General features: G+C 40.6%; 1 protein-coding gene across 12 annotated transcripts in view; it reads left to right on the forward strand.

Annotated features, from left to right (window-relative positions):
- The first annotated feature begins 8,767 nt into the window (after positions 1-8,767).
- REPS1 (RALBP1 associated Eps domain containing 1) overlaps positions 8,768-21,437 on the forward strand; it is a 65,451-nt gene continuing 52,781 nt past the window's right edge. For all 12 annotated transcript variants that reach the window (XM_051615872.1, XM_051615874.1, XM_051615873.1 and 9 more), the window contains exon 1: positions 8,768-9,124. In XM_051615872.1, the coding sequence (XP_051471832.1) occupies positions 8,972-9,124 (153 nt within the window). In that variant the 5' untranslated portion in view covers positions 8,768-8,971. The remainder of the gene's footprint in view (positions 9,125-21,437) is intronic.

Below are 21,437 nucleotides of genomic sequence, written 5' to 3' on the forward strand. Positions count from 1 at the left end.
CTTTATTTCATTACTGAGAAATAGATTTTTTATGTTTTCCCAAGCTAAAAACTGACTGCACAGGCTATTTTTCTCACAGGTCAGATGTGAGGAAACAGAGCCATTTCACTTCCTTCAAAATCTCTATATAAAGAGAAGAGGAAAATGGGACTAGGCCTATTATTGTTCTTACAGTTTCCTGCCTCCATTTTCACTATGCCTCATTCAAAAAAGCAAGGGTCTGTCACTTCGAGTGCATCATCTTTATTTAGTGGTTTTGGATATCTAATAATATATAAATGGCTCTTGTAGTACACAGACAATATCGTAACAGCCTTTATTTGACTAAAAGGTTGTATGTCAAAGGTAGCTGCTGCCTGTTTTTCTTTCATATAAAATATAGTAGCTCTTTATTCAAAGTGTTCACTCTCTTCCAATAGAATAAGCTCAAACTATACAAATAAATAACCTGCCCACAAAATCCTAATAAACTATGTTTTGTTTGTTTGTTATCAGCTGTTCTTCCTAAGTGTTCAGTCCTTAGAATGGCTGGAGTATGATTATCCAATCTGGAGCACCTCTCCTATAAGGACAGGCTGAGAGAGTTGGTGTTTTTCAGGCTGGAGAACAGAAGTCTCAGGGGAGACCTCATAGTGGCCTTCCAGTACCTGAAGGAGCCTGCATGAAAGCTGTGGAGGTAATTTTTATAAGGTAATTTAGTGACAGGTTGAGGGGTAATGGCTTTAAACTGGAAGAGGGTAGATTTAGGTTAGACATTAGGAAGTAATTTTGTCGTGTGACGGTGGTGAGACGCTAGAACAGGTTGTGCAGGGAAGCTGAAGATACCTCATCCCTGAAGTGTTCAAGGCCAGGTTGGATGTAGCTTGAAACAACCTGGTCTAGTGGGAGGTGTCCCTGCCCATGTAAGGTGGGTTTGGAATTAAATTATCTTTAAGGTCCCTTCCAACCCAAACCATTCTATGATTTTATGATTCTATGAAATAGAAACAAAAGAAAGGTTTGAGTTATAAAGTACAATTTGCCCACTCTTGGCTGTCCTAATCCTAGGCCAAGGTTGCAACAATTCTCATTGGGACAAACTTGGAAGTGGTACAAGAAGTTTCTGCTCTCTCTCAGCAATGAACTGGAGATTTGGGGAAACAGCCATGAGCTCACTGTATTCTCCCAGCAGGCCCTGCTTGGTTGTCCAATGCTATTCCTTCCAACTGTACGAGATCCTCCACAAAGGACTTGCCGGGATCATACCCAAGGCTTGTCCTCTCTCAGTTTCTTAGCTATTTGTAAGACACCTACAGAACCAAGCACTATCCAGGTCTCTCCCAAAGCTGGTCATGAAGAAAACTACTAGTATATGTCTCTTTGGGGCTGGAGAGGAAGAGGAAGATGAAATAGCCTGTTTCTTTCTAGCATCTGTTCAAGCTAGGAAATCTAAGCTGCCATCTTATCCAGGTAACAGCAGTGCTTGGACTTCTGCAAAGAACCAGTGTTGCCTTTTATCACAACCATTGTTTGATCTGTGGGAGAGTACAGAAGTGATACCAATTCAGGACACAACCTTTCAATCAGAGGGGCAACTATACATTCTAATCCCTTCCTAAGGAAATTATTTGCTTTATAAGAAAGCCAAATTGCTCTTAGCCTGAAAGAAAAGGCACACGGGAAGAGCAATGATGTAAAGAGCTGCTTTTCTTCACCTTTTATTTCACCTTCCAGTACAAGAAGTGATATGCACTTCAGGCACACAGAGTATTCTAAAACCTTCATTTTATGATTAAAGAACTGTAAGAACTCAAATAAATAAAGTACTTGGCAATGATTCCACTTAAATTCAGAGAGCTGTAGCACTACGTGGGCTGAGCCCCAATTCTCTAAAATGACTGGAACAGAACATGATGTTTCAAAAATAAAGAAACGCAATTTCTTTAGAACATTTGAATGTGTGTTAATTAAGTATATTTCCACTCTGCTTGAATCGTAGGTTCAGTTCAAATAACATGTATTGATTTTACATTACAGGACTGTCGTTAGTATTTGCTAACTGAATCAAGTGTAGCAGGAAGTTACTATGGTAAGAGTTTTGCTTCAGGAATGATTTATACACTGACAAAAAAACTACATCTTTCTTCTCTGACATCTTGAGTCTCTTAATGCAAACAGAAGAAGCTTCAATTTTGTGTATGTTGCATATATCTTATTGTCAAACTCAATAAATGTTTTTTGTGAATAGGAATGGTGGTGCAATGCCCACACACACTAGTATAAATGCCAAGTTATACTCCTCAATGTGATGGAACTATTCCAGCTTTTGCCACAATATATGTACATTTGGGACACGGAGGTGAGGTCAACAATGTAAAGGTGTGTGGAGGTTTGGCTGTGGGGGTCAGGGCAAGTTGTGAGCCCGCTGCAGGAGGAGAAGCCACAGTCAGGGCCAACCTCATCCCATGGGAGCTGTCTTCATCTGAGGTTATGCTGTGGGGTCTGTCCAGAGCTGCAGCCCCACTGCCTGGCAGCCCTGCCTGTCCCTGGTCATGGGCTGCTGACCAGACCTCCTGGCCCTGCCCAGTGCCCTGGATGGGGTGGTGGGATGGGGCTTTTGTTGGCAAAGGCTGTTGGCCACTGCCTGTCCTGTCATCACACTTGGCTCCTGGATTCTCTTGCTAATCCCTGATAATAAATGTGGGTAAACAGATGTGATTTGAAATAGATCTTCAAAATAAGTCAAGATGTTCAGAAGAAAAAAAAAAAGGTAAGACCAGAGACAGAAAAAAATAACATAAAATTAGAAAGGGTGAAGACATGAGAGTCTGTAAAACATAATAAAGCAAAGCTATATAGAGAGAGATCTTTAATTATTAGATGCCTTCCTACAGCCACCAGAGATAGAACACACAGCATTCTTAGTATTTGTCCTATACCTGACTCAAACATCAGAGAAATATCATTATTCTAAGTGTTGTTTTTAACCAAAAGAAGCAGATTTGAAAGCATGCTGGGGTGTTTTAGATCTAGAGGACTATAATTTAAAAAAATAAACTATATTATTGCGATCTTAAACAAATAAAAAACACAGAGGGAGTTTTACATTTTATTTATGTTAACATATCAAGAGCAGCTCACATCATCATGGGGAAAAAGGAAGGGACTAAAATTCATGGGAAACTGATCTTAATGAAAAATAGCTGAATCAATTTCTGAGCAAGAGACAGAATCACACTGTGAAATAAACTGGTGAATCTGGAAGCACAAGTAAAAGGAGCTGGAGTATGAATCCCAAGACTATTAATATTGTGGAGGACTATATTGCTACTGTGAGGTAGAAATATGTAGAAAGAAAGTTTAAAGGGGGAATTAAAATCCTTGGGTAACTGATTATCATTCAAAACTGTTGAGGAAAAAATAGATGGAAACTAAACTATAAGTTAAATGGAAAATAAAATACATATTTATATATACAGCTAAAAGCAGAGAAGAGGAAAAGGAAGGAAGGATGAGCATGTGTAATATGGGAAAGAGAGACGTGAAATTTTGCTGTCAGCAGTTCTTCCCACCTTGTAACCCATTTCTGACAAATCCAGCAATGTGCCTGAAGTTTCCTGAAGTAGCCATTAACAACCCTCCCAGATGGAGATCATTATTCAGTAGAATAATGATCCATTAGGAAAGGATAACATCCTCTTCCATCAGCAAGGTACAGCACTTCCATATTCAAGGAGCAAGAGGAAAGAGTAAAAACTATTAGAACAATGGGAACTGCTCAAGAATCCAGGGAGATAGGAACTAAGGATATAAAGGTCATGAAGGAGATATAAGATTGTTTTCAAACTGGTTGGGGCTTCAGTAATACAAATTTTTAGGGCTTCAAAACAAAGTAGGATGTAGAGAGACTACAAAGGTAACCAAATCACTAAGAATAAAGTAATTTGCATATAACCTTATCATACTATAAAGCAGTTGATGTCAATATATAAATAATTTCATAAAGAATTATGTCTGTTTAATAATGCCAAAAACTGCAAAGAAAAGTTAAGCTATCTTACCCTTCCTGACCCTATGAGATTATAGAAAATATTTATTAAAAAGGATTTAAACACTATCATGAATAATATGTTAATAAATACAGCAGCAAGACCCTATGGATTCGTAGTTAAATATTGAAAGGTTCTAAAAGGAGTTTTAATTTCTGTAAGAAGAGACTTATTTGATAGTATGATGCAAGCAGGAGATATCCTCTCCTTTTGGAAGAAATAAGAATAGGTTTAAACTCCAAAGAGAGGTAGGATTTGAGCAGCTGCTCAGGCTTTTGAGGTGCTGAGGTAAATATAAAAATTCACTCTCCTTTCAATCCATTATCTAAAGGAATTCCTCTCTGGAACCTATCAAATACATACAGATGTGATTAGGTGAGGGTAGATGCCCCCCACCTTTTAAGATGTGGATATGAAATCTCATCTAGAAATCTGCCAAAATCATAACAGAGTAAAAGTTTTTCCTTTCCAGTACCTCCTACACTGATTTTTTTAACTAAAAAAAGTCCTTTGGTGGCTTTCATTGAATTGTTTACTCCTTTTGACCAATGCATTTGGATGAAAGAGCAAACGAGACAATTTTTAAAAATATGTGCAACTTCTACAAGGACAGATATATATATAGAGAGAGAGATATAAATATACAAATCAAAAGCTTTACAGGAGAGATCAGGGACAACTGAGCAGGTGCAATGGTGGATATTACAGAAAAGGTATTACTCATTTTCCACTGAGGAAATTTACACAGAGAAATACTATTAAATAGTCCACAAATAGCAAATGTCTCCAGCCAGAATCCCATACATATTTCGGTACTGACACAACATGTCAGGGAGGCTGCTGAGAAAGAAGTTATTTTCCCCTAAGGGATGTGCCTGCGCAGAGGTGCGGGAGGGAACAGAATGACCACATCGTGGTGAGTAACCACTGCTTGCTTGCTGAATGCTCCTTACAAAGGGGCGCTACTTGTATGGAAGGGGAAAAAAATGATACACCCCTAGCGGTTACTGTCTGATTGACGGCTCTGTGTGGAAAGGGTTTTTTTCATCCACTGTGGAAAAATCCTACAGTCCTAGATGTGGGATGCCTTTTTGATGGAGAAACAATCCCAGCAGGACTGCTGGAACAGGGGGTAGGTTCTTTGAAATGTGGATGCCATTTTGTAGAAGGTAAAATCCGCAGCAGGTGAAACTTGACCCCATGACAAAACTGCTGTTTCTCAAAATTGCGAGAATGTAAACATCAAGGCTGGGAAGAGGTTGTAAACTACAATACACAGAACCTACATGCAGAAATTTACAGAAGTATTGGTACAAACCTCTGTAAAGTGGGTATATTTGCATTAAAATTATGCTCCTATATAAAGGAAATAAGGATGTTTTTAGAAAGGCAGAACAGAGACTTCCTTCATTTGTGTTAACACCATTCTCAAAATGTTCTCCTGCCTGGGAATAACGTATCCTACCTCCAAAGGTATCTTCTTTTTTGAAAAGATCAGACAGTAACAATAAAACAGCTCTAAAGTCGGAGACAGCAGGGTCTTTTTAAACAACTCCCATTCATTTCTATCTTAAATCTACTGGTATTTCCACTAAAGAGTCAGGATAGAACAAGTTCCCATAACTCCTGATGAGCTGCAAGTAAAGGTGTATATTGACAGAGACTGTAAAACCTGCTCCACAGCATTGTGTATGCAGAAGAATTTAGGAAGGCAATGACAAGTAACCTCAGGGGCATTTTTCTAAATGAGGTGCAAGACAGGAGGTGGACCCAAATACACACTTAATAACACTGAAAGTTATATGAAGGTGTTTGAATTAAAAAATAAATAAATCTGAGCATGTAACTTGAGTGCAAAAAAGGTAGTAGATGGGACCCACTAACTGTAATATGAACTCAGAGATTCAGAGACACATCAAAAGCAGGTAAACCCTAGACATGGCACTCCCATGACACTTGACAGAGACAAGACCCTGCATTTGTGCAGGAGTTATGTTTATTTTTCAAAATTAATCTCAGCATGTATAACAACTAGTTTTTTAGAAACCAATAGCAATTTCACAGCTGATAAAAGATACTGAAACATAAACAAGTGTTTTAACCAGCATTTTATTTGAATGATTAAAACACTATTTTTTTTTTTTAAATTATCAATGGACATACATATTTCTGGACATCTATCTAGTTGCAACAGTATTCCTTCTCTAAAAAAAAAATTAAAAAAAATATGTTTTATTCATGTATACTTTGGTTCTGATTATAAGAGTTGTTACAGGCAGCAAAATAACCTTGCATCTCCTCCCATCTGGGACATTAGACTTGACCTTCCTATAACAATGGTGATTTTCTCTGTCTTTGATCTCTTAAAGGATGACTGCTTTGATATCAATACATGTCATCACAGAAAATAAAATACAGTAAACTTAGGCACAATGAAAATACCTTAACTCTTAGCTATTCAGAGATTTGAATTCTAAGAAGATACATTGAAAAGAGAATAAGAGGTACATAAGATAAAACACCAAGATAAGTTCCTCTTCTTGCTCTGTTTAAATTATAACTCAAAGCAGTTAAACTAAATGAAGTTTTTCATGTACCAAAGGCTAAATCTACTATATCAAAAGTGTACCACTAACAATACATATTGCTGGGTATTTTGCCATAAATCTTTGCATTTCTAATATAATCTCTAGGAAATGCTGTGATACAAAGCTTTCCAAACCAAAAGAACTAAAAATAAAAGTACTATTTCATTGATAGGGTCAGTTGGACTGAAAAGTGAAAATATGGACAAGTTAATATATCTTACAAGCATGCAGGAACACTTTTCCTCAACTGACCCTGCAGCAAACAGCATATTCTCTAGCCAAACAAAATTAACTCTCATTGAGAACCCTTGGCCTGGAGGCTTGCAAGGGGATGATAGGAGGGATGGGAGATTCCATAGCCAAAACCAGAAAATTGTAGTGGGACTCTCTGGGACAAATATTCTTCTCCCACATACAGATCTTCAAAATTAGAAATTAAATTTCCTCCACATAATTTCATTTTTATTCTTTCTGCTCAGTCTTTAACTAGCATACAATCACTGACCCTGTAAGAAGCAAAGGAACTTGAACCCAAGCATCTACTAATAAGTGATCTAAAAACCTCTTCTACAAAAGGCTCTGTATAACTAACAGAATTGCAGCATGTAATTTAGCTGTGGAGGAAAGGTTACATTCCTTTTACTTGCAGAGATACTGATATGACAATAGCTCAAATTAAGTGACCTAAGATGCTAAATTTGCCTTATCTAAGTCTCTAAAATAATAATAACTAGGTAAAATATTTTTTAAAGTTCATAATTTCTTCAGTATGGCTATTTTGAGGAATTTTAACTGAGAAATGTGATCACTCTGTGGTTCTATCATTAATCATTTGGGGTCACAAGAGCTTGATAATGGTACATTTAGGGAAGGTCCTTTTGTCTGTTACCTATAAGCTAACATATCAGTGGTTTTCAGAAACTTTAGTTAGCAGCAAAAGGACCACGTACTCCAAATATCAAGGAATCTCTGCTTGAAGTTCAGGACATCTTAAGAGGCAGAAAGGATCAGGTGCTTACGGGAAGTACAGCAGTTTGCAATAGCAACCTGGAAAGAGAAAAACTGGAAGAGTTGTGAAGGAAGGAGAAGCGCGAAAAGGGAAGAAAGGCACGTTGAAAACGAGAGGATGCCTGGAAGTACGAAGAACTGGACTGCCACCTCAGCAGGATTTACATCAGAGTGGGTAGTCAAGAGAGTCTAGGAGGAGACCATGGCATTCTGCGTAATCCCTGCATGCCAGGCGTATCAGGGCTCCCTCCAGAAGCCGAAGCAGCTTGGAGGCGAGTTTAGTGTTACTTCGTTAGTGTTACTTCGTTAGTGTACTGCAGCAAGGGCATGGATTTCCTCAGGGAAACACGCAGAATCCAGGAAAACAGAGCCAAGATTCAGGCGTGTCAGAGCTCCAGGGGCAGAGGTGAGCCCTTGCCTGCTCAGTCTCGGAAGGCTGGTTCGCGGAGCTGCCACCCAGGCTGCTCCCTGCGGGCTGTGCAGCGTTCCTGCCTAGGGCACTGGCGGAGGGTGACGGCAGGCGGGGGGGGGGCAGCGGTTTCTGGCCGCGTCGCAAAACGGGACCGGCAGAACCTGAACCCGTGCGGCTCCCGAGCGCCCCAGCTCCCCGCCGCGGCTCCGGGAGCCGCTCGGCGCTGCCTCAGCCCCTCACCCGGCCCGCTGAGCCCGGTGGCAGCGGGCCGGGCTGCCGCGGGCCCCGCCCACAGCGGGCTCTTCTCTTCTCCGCGGGGAGCCGAGCACCTGCGCGCCCGCGCTGCGCACCCGGACCCCGCGGAGCTCCCCCGGGCCCCAGAGCGAGGGCCCAGCGCGGGGCCTCCGCGGCCCGGCCCGCCGCACCCACGGGGGGCGCTGCGGCGGGGCGCACATCCGGGTCTCGGGAAGGGAGGCGGCGCGTCCGGGCAGACACCGTGCCCCCTGCTCCTGCTCCGCCCGCCCCGCTCCCGAGGGCGCCGGCACCGCGGGGCGGGGCGGGGCGGGCCCGCGGGAGGCGATTGGCCCTTTTCCCCGCTGGCCCGCCCCCCCAGGGCGCGCGCTCGCCGGGCTGTGAGCGCAGGCGCGGGGGGGAAGGCGCGCAGGCGCGCGCGCGCGCGCCGCCGTGTGGGCGGGCGGGTGGGGCGGGGCGGGGCGGGGCGGGGGGGCGGAAGGTGTGAGGTGCCGCTCGCGCGCGGCGGTTGGCTGGGGCGCGCGGCGGCGTTTCCCCACCCCCCCGCGGCGGGCCGGGCGGCGCGAGGCGGCCCCGCGCGCGCTCCGCTGCCCTCCCCCCCCCCCCCCGCGCCGGCCGGGCCGTGGCTGTTGGATGCGGGGCGGCGGCGGCGGCGGCGGCGCGGAGCGGAGCCCGGGTGTAAGATGGAGGGCCTGACGCTGAGCGAGGCGGAGCAGCGCTACTACTGCGACCTCTTCTCCTACTGCGACACCGAGAGCACCAAGAAGGTGGCGTCCAACGGGCGGGTCCTGGAGCTCTTCCGCGCCGCGCAGCTGCCCAGCGACGTGGTCATGCAGGTAGCAGCTGCGGGCCCCCCGGGGGGCCCGGGCGCCGCCCCGCCGTTACTGCCCGCGGGGAGGCAGCCCCGTCCGGTGTTGCCGCCCCTCCCCTCCGCTGCGACCGGCTCGGCCCTGGCCCGACCGGCACCCTTGTGCTGGGGGGTCGTCCCGTCGGCGGTGGCCGGGGCGGGGAGGCCAGAGCGGGACCCGCCAGGCTTCTCGGGAGCTGTCGGCCGGCCCGGGAGCTGCCACCTGAGCCCGCGCCGGAGGGGAAGGCTGAGCCTCCCGGCGGAGGGGGAAGGGCGGGGGGCACAGCGAGCTGCTGCGCTGGGCATGCCTGGAGCCGGGCCCCGCTCGTGTCCTGGTGGGGCCTCTGCCTGCAGGGCGGGCAGGGGGATGTCCAGAGTATCTGCTGGCCACGTCCAGCAACTGGTAGGAAAGTGTCTTCTTGCCTTCGTGTCGGCAGAGGCCATCCAAAGCGTCAGAACCCCAGAGCGTTTTGGGATTGCGGGGGAGTTTTACCCCACAGTCTGCTGATAAAGAGCAACACAGAAGGAAATCTGGGTTTGTGTGGTTGGGTGCTACTGACGCTAATCCACCTAAGCCGTGCAGTCTGTTTTGGACATCAGTTCCCGGCAGGTGTTAACTTACCTGTAGTCATCAAAACATTTCTAACAAAGAAAAGTACTAAAAATGACACGGGCCCGTACTTGCAATGTGTATGTGCACAGCTGTAGTGCTTAGTTCCTTGTGTTCTTTATTTCCTGCGTCTAAAAGGTGCAGCAGTATTACAGAGCTACTGACGTAGAAAAGGCTAAGTCTGCTTTCGTGTGCCTTGTGTGCAATTACTTGAGGAAAGTGTTCCCAGTGAACAATTCCTATGAGCAGCTCTTTGTAATAATTTGTTGTTTATACATTTTCCTCTGTTATTGTTCAGTGTTTTAAAATTTCTGGTGTTTTGAGCTGTTGTGAGTAAAACTATCTACAGCACTGTGCTGCATTTATTTTATGCATTTTCATCCTCAGCCTAGTGAGATAAGCAGCTCTTTTAATAAAGTGTTACAGTTACTGTAGCCAGAAACACAGTACACAGATTTCAACATTCTGCAATTTAGTAGGTGACTTCAGGAGAATACCTGTGTTTAACTAGGGTTACTGTTGTGTTTTGGGCTCCTAAGAGCTACTTGCTTAGTTAAAATGAGTTAAAGATGCAAAAAAGTGGAAGATAGCAGTATAGGAAATGCTTCTTACTGGTAAAACTGGTAATCTCTTTTTTGATGACTTGCTAGACAGGACTTAATGGTAAGAAAGCCTGCATGATTAGCGTCAGGAGTGAGATTTCTCAAGGGACACTGACTGCATTATTTTGTGTGTGTTCCCAAACAATTTCAGAAGAATTATCCCAGGTGAATGTTTACATGTTTGTAGTATTTAAAATCTTTTTTCTGTAAATCTTGTCTGGATCACTGTAAATATAAAGTAGGTTAGTGTTAGACTTTGTTAAATGCAGAGATTTAGTACAAGGGCTTGAAAAAACTTGGAATTTTGAATACAAGTGGCCACAGACTATATCCTTATCTGTTGCAGAGGAGGTCAAATAGTTTCTTGCAGAGTGTATCACATCTGAAGGGGAGAAACTGCTCAGGCATCATTCCATGGGTTCTAAATAAATAAAGAAGCAGACCTGGCTTATCACTGTAGTCATCTCAAGGAAAACCTTGCAGTTAAAATGGCAAACAAGATAATAGATTGCTTGTGGAGTGAGACTGTAAATAATACAAAGATAGTCAAAATGCCCTTAGCAGGTTGACCCATTATGAATATCTTGTGCAATCATTGCTGGTAACCTGTAAAGTACTTGTTCTTACGAGGAAGAGAATCTAGTTAACTAGTAATTTTATGTTCTCCTTGAATTAGAGCAGTGCCTTAGGTTAACACAGGCATGAATACATCGGATGGAGGTTTTTCCCAGGGAATTGGATTTGATGCTTTGAAAGCTGTGACTATGTAACTAAAACATCAAGATGATGTAGTTTAAGAAATAAGGAAACCTTGTGAAGGAAATGTTTTCTTTTGACCACATAGAGCTGTGTTCTTACCTGTTCATTTGAAGCACCTGATACATGTGGGGAAAGGAAATTCATTCAGTTACCCAATTTTTAAATAATCCAAGAATGCAAGTGTAGTATTAGTCATGTGAATGCTAAGTACCTTTGTAGGTGTACAAAACAAAATTATCTCTCTTCAAACTCACAGGATAGTAGGTCTGAGGAGCTACCTCAGAGTTGTTCCTCTTCAATAGTACACGTCTGTAAATGTGTGGCAGATGCATTTTTAGACCTATAGCTTGTTTTGCTTGCAAATCTGTCGCTTAAAGGCTGGAAACCCATGCAGCCTTTCCTGCAAAGTTATGTTTGTGGGAGATTTCTGTTCTTGCAACAGGAAAAGTTAACACATGCAGCCAGTTCTTCCTAATAATTCTCATTTCTAACTCTAAGGGACACTGTCATCTGCATATTAAATGGGAATAAATGAGTATATAGAAGACTGAAACAGTTATGGTTGCTGTTTACAAATCATATGCTCACAAAGCAACAAAACCCATGAAGAGAAAAGCTATATGTCCACTTAATACATCTCGACAAAAATGCAGTCTTATTACCAGAATAAAAACACCACAAGCTGTGTTGCAGCCTCAACTGCACATGTGAGAACATCAGCCTTTACTAACCCGTATTTTTGCCTGTTTTGTGCACATCCTTGAAATTAGCCTTAAGGCAAAAGATTTGCATAGAACAGTGAATAAAAGTATGTGTGTTGGGGTAACAAGTCCGACTACTTCGCAGCACTTAAACGAGTCTTTAAATTGCTCCCAGGGCAATTAGCTGCTACAGTGATCTAATGGTGAGTTGCCACTTATGGAGGTGGTTCAGTCTTCCCCCTGCCCTCAGCCTTGTGCTCCTGCTTCTCCTCGCAAAGACACTAGTGCCTGTCTGATGCTGTTAGATACTGGCATTAGGGGCTGTGTGGGCAGAAAATTAATTGCAGTTTTTTGTAGCTTTTAACTCTGTGTTAGCTAACAATGGAGCTGACTGCATGTCAGTGTTGGTACAAGGAAGGAGGTGGGAAAACTGTTGATGAAGTAGAACTTGAAATAGAACTTCTAGAGCAAGTGGATACTTCAGTTGTGACCCAGCATGGGTTTCACGTTATCTTAAACTAGTAGAAGCTGAAGCTGCCTTATGCTGGCACTGGCATTCGTTTCAGCAGTGAGCTGGTTCAGGGAGCTTGTTCAGCCAAAAGTTAGGGGTTTTTTTCAAGTTACTTTTCACTTGGCTCAGCTGCCTGAGCTCATGGCTCAGTTGCATCTGCATCAGTGCTTGTATTAAGCCAGTAATATGACACAACACAAGTGGTGCTGACGAGCTGCTATGCACCCTGTGTATGTATTTCAGAAGCTTTCCTTTGATCAAGTTCTGGCCTGGTTCTGTAGACTGAATGTTAGCTGGGATTCATTAGGTGCACTCCCAGTGTGTATCTGCTAGGTTAGCTCACTGCCTGTTCTGAAGTGGCTGCACAGTATGAACCAGAACACTTGAGAGTTATCAGGAAATTGGTTTCAAAAGCACATTTCACATCTGAACTAAAATGCTAATGTAGGTATGCTACTAAAGCCAGCTCTTGGTGCCTCTGTACTGGTGGCAAAGGTGCTTATAAAAGGTACAGGCAAAAAATGTATTGGGAAGTTCATTACTTGTGCATGGGATTAGTATAATAGCTGTTCCATTTGATCAATTTGTAGAATTCTTATTTAGGTGATTAATCACAGAAAATTTCAGGAAATGCACTCTTATCTTTGATTATAAATCATAGAAATGTCACAAGACAAGAAGGAATGGGTTATGTGTGTGATATTAATTTGAAATTATTGAATCAAAGCGTCTTGCTTTAAAATGCATGACTATTAAACAACAGATAGGAATATTTGCAGTACTTTCTCTAAAACAAATTAATTATCATCTTCAGTGTTGGCAGTGTACAGCAAGATTACCTGATTTCTGATTTAGTTTTGGAAAGTCTTTGAAATGACAAATCATACAATTTTGCCCAGTTTCTTAATTGCTTGCATTAGCCCACTAAAAACAGTGTAAAGCCTATTTTTGGCTCTTGTTAGCCAATTTCAAGCTGCTTTTTAGTTTCTGAGGAGTTTTTACAGACAGATTAGTTCTGATTATTCTTATGTCATTGATGGAAAAAATTACTGTCTCTGTCTACCTCAACTCTGTCAGAGTTTGCTGCCTTTGCATCAGAAGTTGTAAGAAAGAGCATAGCTGTGATGCAGCTGCTTCATGGTAAAGCCCAGACTCTAAGCATAAAGCGTCATTCATCAGCTGTTTCTGCACTGTGCCGAAGCACAGACAAGGTGCAGGCATATGCTGCCTTCTGTTGTTCGAGGGGTGATAGCTTTTGGCAAACAAAGAGAGTGGAGAACTTGGAATGGTAGCGTCCTCAGATGCTGGAGCTCATCTGTGGCACGTAGTGCAATTGTAATGGGAATTATAATCCATAGGCAGAATAAAACAAAATTAAATTGCAGGTTATTGATTTAAAACGTTGGCCTCTTTGTTGGAGAATGGATATAGAAACAAAGAGTTCTAAGAAAAAAATAAATCAAACAACCTGCTCACAATGACTTTATTGTTGTAGTTAGTGTTTCACAAAGGCTACCTGTTTATCAACTTAGAAGGATTTGCTAAATGCCAACTGCAAATAGAAGCTGAGCCAGGGCATGCTTAGCATTATGTGTCTGGTGGAGACATGTGGAAGACTCAACTTTGTTCTCATTCATTTTCTGAATTTATTATATTTTTCTGAACTGGTGAGGTAAGACGTTAGAATTCCTTATACACTGCAAAGCCCATGCCCTCCTTTCAGTGATTTGGAGTATATTTAAAAATATGTACACTTTCAGATATTTGAAAAAAAGTACGCTGCTGTAAAAGCTGACCTTTACTTAATCTGAAAACAAGCCCAGATTTTAAAAAGGCATCACTTAATTGAATCCACACCACACATTTTGGATTGATATTTATTTTAAAGCTTACAACTTTTATATGTGACATATTTTAAAATAAATTTAGTTTATATTTGTTCTGAGGCAGTATTTGCAACAGATCATTAAGGCATTCTTTCAATGTAGAAATGTAGAACTATAGCATTTTTCCTATGCGTTCTTAATAACATTCTTAGCCTGAACACCATAAATTTGATGAGTCTGTAGCCTTTTAGGGTTATAATAATACATAATTTATATATGACATTTGTGTATATATAGTATACATAAAGGATGTTTGTACATACTTTATTCTGTATCTGGGTTCTCATTTAGGAAAGAAGAATTTTTAGAAATGTGTTGTAAATGCAGACAGTGCCTGGATCTGCAGCTAAGAATATCCAATTTGAGAAATGCTTTTTTCCCTTTCAAAGGTTATTGTAATAGAGCAGTTTTCTTTCTCCTCAGCTGAGCAGTGGGTTCGATTTTTTTCTCTGTAATGGTGAGATATCTAAGCAGTCTACTTTCTGTTAGTGCCAGAAATGGCTCTTGTCTGCTTTGTATTCTGTGAACAGTGCATCAAGTTTTCTGCAGAATTCTGGTAAAAGTATTGAATGATGCCGCCTTCACAAAGACCATAGTGGGCTGCAAATTGTTTTCTCTTTACTGTTTATTAGTTTAAGTAGGCTCATATCTCAGCAGTGTTTAGTCAGAGAATAATCACTTTTTAAAAGGAAAGACAGGAAATTAATGCCAAAATTTGAGGAATGTAGATTAGGTCTGTTAGACTTCCATTTTTAAAAATCTGATTTCTCAGTGTAGCTGACTGGCATTCATACTGTATACTTACATAGTAAATAATGCCTTCAGAATTGCCTATGCCAGCACAGCACTCAGCTAATTTCAAGTATCACAGCTCAACTTTGAAAAGAGGTTTTTTTTCTTTTTAAATGTGCCATCAGATGACAGACAGCAGGGCTGATTAATATCCATTCTGACATGACCGGATAGAATTTTAAAATTATTCAGAAATTTCAGCACCTTTGGCAAATTCAGCTGTCTTAGAATCAAGTTAGCTGGACAAAATTATGTATTGTAAACTTGATCTTTTTTTCCTTTAAAGATGATTCTTTTGTGGTAGAAGTTGCGAGCACTTCACACACTGCCTGTGGAAAAACTGCAAACACGTCTTTGTCTTAATTTAATTTTCAATCATTACTGCAGGTACTATGAAATTATAGGACTTTGCTGGCAGTCTGTGACTTTTCAGTTGTATTTGCTAGCTTTCAAAATATTAGTCCTTAAAGACAAGTTTCATGCCTATTAGGTCATAAATGTTTGCTGTTTAGATTAGTCATTCTCATAGAATTCCTAAACTTCAAGTTGCAGTTCTGTGCTTTGAGTTTGAAGTCAGAAGTGAGTGTGGGAGCAATATGTTGACTATCAGTTTTTTTTCACTGGAGTTCCACTAACAATTGGTCTAAGAATGTATTTCCCACTTGTTCTTTTTTCTTTACTATTTCTTTAGACTATAGGAATATTTTTAAGCCAGTGATCTCATCTGTTCTAAACTAATTTACTGAGTTGGTGACCATGTTTTGTGACTTGCTTGTTTTTCCAACTGCAGTTGGTGTCTAAATAGTTAAATGAACCCCTGCCCTTGTTATACAAAAAATAACAGACATGCCCGTCTGTGCATAGGAACTGTGTTTTGATAGGTTAAAGGACTTGGAAAAGATGACAGTCTGACTGGAATTTCTGGAATGATTGACTTTCTGACATCTAAAATGCTCCTACAGTATAGTAACAGAGCAATTAGTACACTCAGTTTCAAATACATCTTTCAACTTAAGTAATCCCAGAGAAGGGTGATCATGACTGAGCTGTGTAAACTTTAGCATTAGGTGCTAATTTACTTCTGCTTCAGACTATTAGTTGTGGATTTTGTAAAAAAGTCTGTTCTTACTACATTAGTGTGTACAACTTGTTCTTTATTAATTAAAATGTCTTAAATAATTTAAGACCTAGTGTTAGCAGCTCTGAGTATCAAATGTAGCTCTGTAAACATGCAGTTTTTAGAATTTTAACTGAGGTTTGTTTAAACTTTGATTAACGCATTGTTAAGACTAGCAAAGGCCTTACTGGAAGATGGAGGACACGGCAAAGCTATGTAACCAATTAACACTGGTCAGACTGATGTTCAGGGGAAAACAGATTGAGGTGGGAAAGCAGTGTAAAGTAATGGGCACCATAGCTTAAGGTAAACTTCAATGGAAGTTCTCAGGAATAACAAACAAGATCTGAGCAATCTTACTTAGCCAGGCCACAGCACAGCCACTAATTCTGGGATCAGATAATGCCTTAATCTTCATTTTACAGAAGCAAAAAGCCAGAAGCTTGTGTTCATTCTTTGAGGCTTTTCTGTCTTATGTTTTTTCCTGCATAGTGATGAAAGGTCATATGTGGAGAAAATATTAATATCAAAAAAGTAAGAAAATCATGACTAGCAAGGAATATCAGTCATTGGAATGCTTCAATTACAAATGAGGTCTGAAAGGAAACAACATGTCTATGTAAATGCTGCTCTCTTCAGCATTTACCACTTACATAGAAATTTTGCAGGAAAAATATTCAACTTAATACTGCATGGCAGGAACATCCACAATTAGACCATCCATATGACCTCCCTTGTGCTTTTCATTATTGGAGTATTAATTTGATAAAATAAATAATTGCTGTAAAATATCTTTACCTGTTGGAGCTAGATGTGTTCTTTGTGCTTGTATGGATACTTTGGCTACTGTTTGTTCCAGAAAAAACAATCACTTGGGTGTTACAGAATCATCCTGGAGTCTCAAATTCTTACTAGAGTGTGTTTCTTCATCTCCTATTGCTAGAACTCTTCATGGCACCACCTGGATGGAGAGGAGACACCCTTGTTTTGAGGGCAGCTCTTACCAGCATGTTATGTGTATATATCTTTCCCTCCTAATTCAGGTTTCTTTGAGCAAGGCAAAGAAGTTAGAGTTGTGAGTGCTCCTCAGTTACCTCAACCTTTTCTGTTCCTCCTAAATGCAAAGCACTACTTTTTTTGAGCTACAGCCTTACAAGAAGTTTAGACTCAAATGAACAAGCTATTGCTGCCAGGCGCTGTTCCCATGCATCTTGTAGCTGCTGAAGTGTTCATTAATTGTACAGAAGGCAGGTTCACTTTAATAAAAGAGCAGATAACCAGCACAGCAACTTTTTGCTGGCTTACTGGGTAGAGTAGTCCTACTGTGTGACCAGATAGATGTGCAACAGTTAGTGCTCAGGAGAGAGAAACTGTGCAGCTGAGAGCAGAGTAGGGAGTAGCTATTTAGGTTCAGCAGCAATGTAAAATTGCATAGGAAGAAGAGAATGTGTATGTGGAATATCTTTCTAAAAGAACCTCTTTTTATGCACCAAGAGTTAAAAATAGCTCATGTAGTTCCTCAGGCTGTCTTTTGCTGCTTCAGAACATATTTCCAGTTCTTCTTGCTGTTTTATTACCATTGCTGCTTGTAAGGTACCTTCCTCATGAGCACCTACTCTGCCAGAAGAAGAGCAGTAGAGAGAATCTTAATGCAAGCAAAGAGCCTAGAGGTCTTCCAGTTATGACTTTTTACTTGAGAGGATACTAGTTGCTTTCTAAAGTGAGTGTTATCTGTCTGTCTGTCTGGACTTTCTTTTGTTGGTGCCATTGAACATGTCAGAAATAAATATGCTTATTTATTCTGTCCTCTTTTTAAGGGTGTTTAGCAATAATTTGTTGGACTTACAGTTGAGTAGGACAGTCTGTGGCTCTAAATCTTAGAGAAATGTCCCCTCTAAATCAGTATCTTGAACTTTTTTTGAATTGCATATGTGATGCATCTGCCCCTTCATCTTTGTGAGTTGATTGGCAGTGGTTACTGTGTACTACCAAATCAAGAGAACCACTGACCCGGAGAGCTGTAGAGCTCTGCGTAAGAGGCACTACAGGTAAGAGTCACATGGATGGCTCATAACAGCTTCTGCAGGAGCTGTTAGCAAGACCACTAACTTTGATTGCAAATAGAAAATCAAAGCTATTGCAATAGTAGATGTCTTTGATAAGTGAGGCTAATCCACCATGAGCATATGTGCTCCCAGGAGCAATAGCTGGTGCTGCAGACCACTTTTGGAATGTATTGGTCAGGAATAACCTAAAAAATAACTGTTTCAGAAAGTCCTACAGTAGGTGAAAATTCTGTGTTGGTTTTTTAAGTGGTGTTCAACATATTTACTTGTTAAGATATATATATTTATTATATGCATCTGTCATAAATCAGAGTTTTGAAATATCAGTGCTTTTTGTCTGCTGCTTTTCAATTAACTGACTGAAGTAATGACTCTAAATTTGCAAATCCTTACTTAGGGAGGGCATATCCTTGTAAAACAGATCCCAAAGTACAGGGACAAGATCATTCCTCTGGGGCTTAAAATACCAGGTCATTTTTTGATCAGCTAATTAACTTTCTTTCTGATGTGATTAATTCTGAAATTTCATTTGATTGAAACATATGTATGTTTGAACCCAAAATTACCTGTAGAATGAGAAAGTTTAGTTCTTAGTATCTATAGAGAATTAATTGCCAGAGATTTTGAGTAGTGTTTTCTTCCTATTGGTGTTTTAGCCGTCTACTTCCACTGTGGGTATGTGCAGTGTGAAAATCAAGGGTGGAGAAGTATTAGGAGAGACTCAGACAGTGGGAGACACTACATTGTCAGAGAGTGTGTGTCGTCTTGGAAGTCCTTCAATATTATTTGTTTTATTTCTTTGAAGGCTTGTGTTCTGAAGCCAGGTTTGTAGCATTGAATGAGATCCATCTTCATGGAACAGTCAGTAAGACTTAAAAGGAAGACCTTACTGTTTGTTATGCAAGAAAGTACAGCAATGTCCCAATATACCCTCTGCCTGGGAATTCTTAGTATCAACTAATTAAGTATATTTACTACTATACTTCTTAAGTACCTAATACGATGAATGTATGTATTAGAGGTAATATTATACTTGCTGCTTAGCATATGAACACTTCATACTTACCAAGAATTGCTATATTTAATTCACTCTTTTTCATAAGTGCATTTTGCAAATAGTCTTCTGACAGGTTTAAGACTGTTTAAGGTTTGTCATATACTGCTAATAGTGCTGACACAGAATTCAGAGCAATACTTGGACTGTGTCTTTTAGTGGCATATTTTTTGTCCTGTCCAATTTTTTTTCTTGTGTGCCATCATGTGCCAGTGTTTGTGGAGCCTTGCCGAGAACTAGGTCAGAGACTTGACTTGGTTAAAAATAACTCATCAAAAGAAGTATCTTTGTCAGTTCTCTGTTTTGTTCCTGCTATGCAGTGTTGTCAGCTGTTGTATCTGAGAAGCTACCTGCCAAGTGAGATTTTTCTGAAGAAAAAATAAAAATTCTTGCTGAAAAACAAATCAGTATTGCTTTGTCCAGTTGATGATAGGTGAGAGACTGTAGTTAGAAAACTCTGTCAGGCAATTAGTGAGACAGCCTGAGATAAATGAAGTGACGGGATTTGATAAATTGAACAGTGCTTGCAGAATAACAAGATTAGAAGGGATTGAATTGTGAAGAAAGAAATTGATTCAATCTAGAAAAAAACCACAAAGGAGGTTTTCATAGGTCTTTGGTATGTAGCAGTGGTCAGGTTTTTTATGCTACAAAAGCAATGATTAGGAGTAATTTTTTAAACTTCATTTATACATCTCCAAATTACATTGCATTGTAGATAAATTGTTTATTTTTATTGGTAGCTGAGGTGAGTGGACCATGTGACTTAAGGAGAGCACCTTTGTAGGATAGTATATTCTAGTACCCAGTTTGAGGCAATATTCCAATAAATTTTTAGTTTGTAAAGCATCCTGTTATACCTGTTTAAGTTTGCAGAGAGCTTTAGAATTCTCACTGGTTAATTGCTGCATATGGGATACAGAAATAACATTGTTGACATGATTATATTTTTCATTTTAAGCTGTGAATCAAAGTCCATCTGTAATTATAGTCACATTTTATATTAAACTATAACTGAATGCAGGTTTTTGTTTTTCATTTTTTAGCTTTATAATCTGACATAAGTAATTAACTTTTTATTTCTTGCTTTTCATTAAAAGGTTTTTGTCAGTGTGCAAGGTAAAACTCAAAAGTTATGTACTAAATGCTGAAGCACAAGTATATTCCTTTGGTCTGGTTTAGCTCAAGTTTGTGTCAGATATTGTAAAATGAATATGAAAACTCATTTTGTACCTCTGGTCCATGGTTTATAAGATACTGTCTCTGGTGATTGTTTCATTTAAATATAAGAGAAAACTTCCTACTGTAAGGGTGTTCAAACACTGGAAAAGGTTGCTCAGAGGTTTTAGTGTCCCTCCTTGGATACGTTAAAAGTCCAACTGGGCACAGTCCTAAGCAACCTCTTGTAGCTGAGCCTGCTTCAAACAGCAGCAGGGGAGTAAATGATCTCTAGAGGACCTTTCTAAGCTCAACTATGTAGTCTTTCTTTGCACTACTAGTTAAAAAAACAAACAAATAAAAAAAACCACCACAAAACAAAAAACTTAGACCAGCGATACAAACATGAAAATTCCTACCAAGTTTTACAGTAGGATACTAGAATGCCTCAAATTAAAAATGTGTTAATGAAATCAGGACCAAAATGTATATTCTGAGTCCCACTTCTTCATTCTTTATTTGTATCAATATGTGATTTTTTTTTTTTGGTTGGCTGTTTTTTTTATTTGGTTTAATTTTGACTTTTCGGGAGGTTTCTTTGGTGGATAGACTTGTTGCTGCTCCAGTTCAGGTCAGGTGATACAAAAGGTCCTTTGAGTTTGTTCACTCACTTCTTCTGTCAGCATACACAATGTGTCTCGTAACTTCGAGCCTTCAAAAGTTGACTTGAAGTCTTCCCTCTTACCACCTTCTGGTATGGAACTGTAGGTACTTTAGTAACTCTCTCCAAGCAAATGAAATATTTTTATCTTTGCGATGCAGGTGGCATGCATGTTGCTTCATTTATTAGTTTACCATTGAAGTAATAGATTTCCTTCCATGACCAGTTGACTCGCCTAGTGGATGACAGAAAGGCTGTGCACATTTGTCTGTCTAGACTTTAGTAAAGCCTTTGACACCCTCTCCCACAGCATTCTGGAGAAGCTGGCAGCACTTGGCATAGACAGGTGCACTCTTGATTGGGTAAAACACTGGCTGGATCGCCA

The sequence above is a fragment of the Apus apus genome, chromosome 3 (assembly GCF_020740795.1).
Source record: "Apus apus isolate bApuApu2 chromosome 3, bApuApu2.pri.cur, whole genome shotgun sequence".
In the NCBI taxonomy this organism is placed as follows: Eukaryota; Metazoa; Chordata; class Aves; order Apodiformes; family Apodidae; genus Apus; species Apus apus.